Genomic DNA, 6,495 nt, shown 5'->3' with positions numbered 1-6,495 from the left:
TATATGTTAGGTATGGTTGGATTAGTTTCTCTTATACTTTGAACTTGGAGTAGAGTAATAATTATAATAATATACAACAACAATTTCACACCAATCATCATCAATATATGCATCTCTTTACACTGTTATAATATAGAAGAAGGTTTGATTCTGCAAGTATTTCGTTTTAGTGGAAGTTGCAAGTTTTGGAAGATCTATCATCATCATTAATGAGGAATTTGGTTGGGCCCAATCTAATAGTATTAAATATATATGGGTTGTACGTAGAGAGTTGAAACCTGCAGCTCCGTCCGTTTACTTGCTCATCAGATATTCACTACTTTCAATTTATTTCAGTATGCTACCGTGTTAATCTCTTACACCTTAATTAAATGGCTATTAGAATATGCTCGAAATATTAGTTTGAAGATTAATCAACAAATGAATATATACACTACCACGGTACCACCACTTTTGCATCATTTATCCTACTAATTCAATACTGATATAAACATGCATGCATACATATCACACTAATTAAGGATTTAACAACAAATCTTACATGTCATACACATCACTTGGCGCACACACTGACACACACACGCGCACATATATATCATCATAATTTAATTGTTTGACCATTTTCTTTCACTCCATTATCCAAAGATTGATCACCAGTACTCCCATTCCTGGCTTTCTCCTCTGCCACCTTCTTCTCTTGCTCTTCTTTCTCGGCCTTGTTCTTGTCCTCTTCCTCCGCTTTCTGTCTGGCTTTTTCCTTGGCCTCCTCCAACGCTTTGATCAATCTCAGCAAATTAGTGTCGGCATCTTCCACATCCGATTTGAGCATGAGTTTGTCAGCAACATCGGCCGGAGTCATCTCCGTCTCCTTGAGCAGCTGCCTAATCTTTGCAAACAATTCATGTGAATCAGTGTCCAAATAATTCTTGGCCAATATCTTAAACGCTTCGAACCCGCAATAGGAAAACTCTATGTGTTCATCCATTCTCCCCCTCCGGATCAGTGCTTTATCCAGCTTCTCCACATGATTGGTCGTGAAAACGATGATCCTTTCCCCGGGACAAGCCGACCAGAGCCCGTCGATGGTGTTGAGTAGCCCGGAGAGGGTCACATTACTGCGCTTTTTCTTCTTCTTCTTCTTCTTCTCCTCATTCACTGGATCCTTTGCTGCGCCCTTGTCTTCTTCCTTGTCATCGTCGTCGTCTTCCCTCTTGGCCGTCACGTCGATGGAGCAATCGATGTCCTCGATGACTATAATCGACTTGCTGGTGGTGTTGATCAGCAGTTTCCGCAGCTCAGTGTTGTTGTCGACCGCAGTGAGCTCCAGATCATACACGTCGTACTGTAATAAATTAGCCATGGCGGCGATCAGGGTGGACTTGCCGGTTCCCGGGGGGCCGTAGAGGAGATACCCCCGCTTCCACGCCTTCCCCACCTTCTTATAATACTCCTCCGATTTCGAGAAATACAGCAAATCATTGACGATTCGCTGCTTCCTGACGGGGTCCATGGCCAGGGTAGGGAATGTGGCGGGGTGCTCGAACACCACCTCGCTCCACAGACCGGCGCCGAAGCCATAGCCGCCGCCGCCGCAGCCGCCGCCGGCGGTTCCGGCCTTGTTGGTGCAGAGCTTCCTCCGGCGCTCCTGCACGGTGATGGCCTTCCCTTGGTCCAAGACGTGCTTGATATACTCGGTGGTGACGAGGTGGCGGTGTTTGCGGTAGAAAGTGAGGCGGAAGTACTTCTTCTCATCCTTCCTGGGCCACAAGGAGATGGACTGCTTGGTGGGGCTATGCTCACGGGAAGTCCACCAGAGCTTGATGCCCTTGAACTCATCGGCGACCTCCTCGTTGTTGGTGACGGAGAGGACGACGGCGTCGCAGTCGTCAACGACGTAGGCCTGGAGGCGCTTGGCCTGCTTGGTGGAGTTGGTGTTGAGGTACCTCTCGATGGCGGAGTAGGCCTTGCTGCGGCGGAAGCCGTCGCCCTGAAACTCGGGGAAGGTGATCTGGATGTAGGGGTACACGAAATTGACGAATTTGTCGTAGCACTCCATGATTAGGACGCGGAGTTCGCAGGGGAAGTAGTTTTGGAACATGGCGAACACCACCGTCAGGCCTGCAGCTGCTTTGCCTGTCTGTGTCGCCATTGCCGCCAGACTCGCCACCACTTTCTCCGTTTGGGTCGCCATTATCGCCATGCTTATCATTTTACTTTCCGCGACCTGATTGCTTTCTCTGCTAGCTTTCAATAAAGTGTGTTTGGGCGAGGAAGGAGTAAGCTGCGAGAAGCCAATATTTATAGAGGTCTGCCCCACCGGCCACCACTGCCTCATTAATTTCTTATGTTTCCGCCTAATTAACTCGCAATTTCTTCTTAATACAATACCATTCTACTCATAGATTTCGTTTTCTTTTAGATGTCCCTTTCAAATTAGAGTTTACTTTTCTTTCTTTTTTTGAAGTAATATAATACTCCCCTCCATCTCACTTCAAGTGACTCAATTTCTATTTTGGGTTGTCCAATTTCAAATGACACAATCTAAATTTAAAAATAAAATTAGATACTTAACACTATTTTTGAGTTGTCTCACCACCACTTTACACTTTTATCACATATTTCTTAATCTTTGTGCCCATATTTTTTGGGTCATTTGAAGCGGAACAGAGGGAGTAATTATTCTATCCATCCATGAAATATCTTCTTATTTTTTCATTTTCATTTGTGCACGAAACATCTTTTTAATCAATTTTTGGAAATAATTTCATTAACATCATGCAATTCTCATATATTTAATACTCATTGCTACTAATAGACTCACCACTTTTGAAAATAACTCTACTAACTATCACTATTTTTTCTAATTTATTGAACACATTTTTCACTCACCAAATATACATTTAACTTTTCTTAAAACATGTATAGGCTTCCTTTAGGAAGATGTTTTATGGGCGGAGGGAATATGTTTCTTAGTTGTGAATGTTACTTGTATTTCTATTTTCACTACATTAATTATCATGTCATATATATCTTGGAATTCAGTTTCTACACTATTTCCATATTGTTTCATATTTATCGTCGTTTGGCATGTTTCACTTCACTAGTGCAGTTCCGATCCTCTGTCCCTAAAATCGTGTACCACTCCGTGTCCCAACACAAAACTACACTGTTTTGTAGTTTATATTTTCGCTCTCTCTGCAGATAATCAGCTCGGCTCAAGCCACGAATCATCTCCACCACCGAATAATCCTTCAATTCCTGAGATGAACTCAAACCATATGGCTTCGAATCAAGGCCGTTTAGCTTCACATTCTTTCGTCCACCATTATCCCCGCAACCAGCAGCCCTTCTTGAGCGCAAAATCGTCATTTGTCTCGGCTCCTGCGAAGAATCGAAACTGTAGGGATTGGACCAGTGACAGTGAGCGGAGTCCAAGGACGAAAATGTAAAATTGTAAACATCTTGGGGGCATTCGTGGGAAGGCGACTCCGAAACGACGTCGAAGTAGCTCCTTGTCAGTCCACTACTCCGCCGGCCGTATGTCCTAACTATCATAATTTTTCTTTTTGCCTCCAAACAGAACTCAATCCTTTCCACATATGAGATTTGAAAATTGGTTTTGGTCGGAAATAATTTCTAATGGGAGGGGCAAAACAGAAAACGCCCCTCTGCACTCCTCCACCTCGACGCTGCTACTCAACAACGGACGATACGATCCCAACACAAGACTACACCGTTTTGGAAATCCATAGCCAAATCGCGTGTAGAAGATGAAATTCTCTCATTTTTGTGGAGAGAGATTTTATTAAATAAAAAAAATGACATTGATCTGCTAAAGGAAAGAGAAAAATGATTCGCGGCTTGAGCCGAGCTGATTATCTGCAAAAAGGACGAAAATATAAACTACAAAACGGTGTAGTTTTGTGTTGGGATCCGGAGTGGTACGCGGTTTTGGGGCCATAGGATTCGAACTGTCACTAGCGAGCAGTCAATGGCATTAATTATGACTTCTTCGAGTACATATGTATTAATGTTCCATCATTGTTATATCATGTGTCATATTTCACTTTTACAACAATACACATCTTTAATTTAATTTTGTATATATATTTATGATCAATTCCTCGTCACATTCCTCTAGTGCATTCATGTTTAATTACTAGTATGATATTTACCAATTTAATTTGTGTTATCATGAATCAAAATAAGTTTTTTTTATAAAAAAATTATTTTTATTTTATTTAGAATCAAGCGCATTCATTCATTGCTGTGTCAAAATCGTTCACGTTACACAAAAAGTACAAGAAACAGATTTACACATAATTGCAATTATATAGCAATTGTAACTAGGGATGGCAGTGGATCTTAGACCCGGTCCAGATTCGTGGATCCATATCCGTTTTTCAGGGTGTGCATCTCAGTTTTTTGGACCCGACGGATCTGGATCTCAATTTTAAAAACGGATCTGGATCTGGATCTGAAAATTTCAGATCCGGTGATATGATCCTTGCCGATCAAAATCGAACACCACGCAAACGGAAGACTTGAACAACGAACAGAAGATGGAATCCCAAAACCTCTGAATCTAACCCACGGAATGATTTAGGCGAACGAATCCCTAAACCCCAACGTGCAGTTGATGCAGCAACTCGGGGACGCTGAATGACACCCGACGAGGGTTGGTTGACTCGCCGTTACGTCGATAATTGAATTCGTCTTGGAATAATCAAGAGGAATTCGGAACTCTCAAGAGAGAAATAAAACTCACAAGTTTATTGATAAAAAATAGGTTGATAATTCGTTCATAACAAGAGGCCTATATATAGGCAACAATAAAGAGACCTAGTCTAATAAGGAAACAACTAAACCTAATCTAAACCCTAATTTTCGTCCATCATAAAGACTACAAATAAGGTATGCGAAAACCTAACCAAACTAGGAGAATAAACATGAAAAATAACTCCTAATCTAATAAGGAAACATATCCTTAGTCAAAACAAGGTATAAAACTCAAAATTGACTCAACTAAGGCCTAATTTCAGCCACCCTAACATAACCCACGAAAATTATAAGATAAAACAAAATAAAAGACTCTATTAAATCAGCCCACATATGCAACGTAACTTGGGCCTCCATGGCATGCATCATTCCCCTCCTCTTGAAAGGGATTTGTCCTCAAATCCAAGTCGTGAATGCCAATACCTGGATCAAAAACAAAATCTTCATTGGCTGCTAGAAACAATTGATGGACCCTAGCTTTTCTCTCTTGTCCATCATTCATCTTGCCAGGATCCAAAAACCAAATGCTTCGATTGATGCATCCACTTTAGCTTTGGTTGTTGTAACAAGATCATCCCTAACTTATTGGCAACATCACAGCGCTGCTCCTGTTCAACGCTCTTATCATGATTCAACGCCTTTGCTTCCAAAATATATGGAACAGATTCCTCACGCATTTTCTCACGTGAATCCTTCAATTTCAGCAACGTAAGATTGGGCTCCTCTTCTTCAACAGCAACCACCTCTCGATCGATGTCCACCACAACTGCCATTGCTTCGTCGGTCGCCTCCACTTGTGGCCTATCGAAATCGGTCTCCTCATCCTTGAGAGCAACAACCTCTCTATCAATCTCCACTTCAACCGGCATCTCCTGTTTCTCTACCGGCTGCTCCCTAGACATCACCTCCTCCGCCTCTATGTGTCGTTGCTGCAGTTGCAAGTGATCCTCATAAATTTGTTGAGGACTAAGAGAGACAAGTGCCACCTTCCTGTGCTTATACGCGAAGGAGTACTTGTTGGTGACTTCATCATGAATAGCTCGTCGATCGACCTGCCACGGTCTACCCAACAAAATGTGGGTCGTTAGCATGGGAATAACATCGCACACAACCTCATCTTCATACTTCCCAACGCGAAAAGGCACTTTCACTTGCGTGGTAACCTCGACGACGCCAGTCTCATTCGGCCATTGCACACGATACGGCTTGGGGTGTTGCACCTCGGTCAGCCCCGATTTCTCTACCATGTACCTACTCGCCACATTCGAGCAACTTTCTCCATCAATGATCACACTGCACACCCTGTCATGGACAAGACAACGCGTGTGAAAGAAATTTGCCCACTGCTCACTCTCATGGGATCTGAACCCTTGACATGAACGACACGGCTTATCTCGATTGCAACCATCAAAAACTGCCGGATGGCTGTGATTTGCTGGAATCACACTCATACTCTGTGAAGAAAATAAAGACCCAAACAGAAAAGACCAAACCCTGAATAATTTTGAAAATCTGAAATGCGGCCAACAAAACCTAAAAGAAACACCCCTAAATTGAGAACAGAACCCAACAGAAGGACAAAAACCCCTAGAAAACGTCTACCCGAACTGAAATTATGAACAGAACCCAACAGAACAAATGATAAAACCCTAGAAATTTCGCCCTTTTGAAACTTGGAAAACTGATACCAGATGATATGATCCTTGCCGATCAAAA

General features: G+C 42.5%; 1 protein-coding gene across 1 annotated transcript; it reads right to left on the bottom strand.

Annotated features, from left to right (window-relative positions):
- Positions 1-427: 427 nt before the first annotated feature.
- LOC131004654 (AAA-ATPase ASD, mitochondrial-like) lies at positions 428-2,292 on the bottom strand. The gene has a single exon (XM_057931358.1). It carries the CDS (start codon positions 2,207-2,209, stop codon positions 599-601), a length of 1,611 nt encoding a protein of 536 aa, XP_057787341.1. The 5' UTR covers positions 2,210-2,292; the 3' UTR covers positions 428-598.
- Between the last annotated feature and the right edge of the window lie 4,203 nt (positions 2,293-6,495).

The sequence above is a fragment of the Salvia miltiorrhiza genome, unplaced genomic scaffold, assembly GCF_028751815.1.
Source record: "Salvia miltiorrhiza cultivar Shanhuang (shh) unplaced genomic scaffold, IMPLAD_Smil_shh original_scaffold_447, whole genome shotgun sequence".
Taxonomy (NCBI): Eukaryota; Viridiplantae; Streptophyta; class Magnoliopsida; order Lamiales; family Lamiaceae; genus Salvia; species Salvia miltiorrhiza.
Note: the sequence above shows the minus strand (reverse complement) of the source record. Positions and strands in the feature narration are given on the sequence as shown.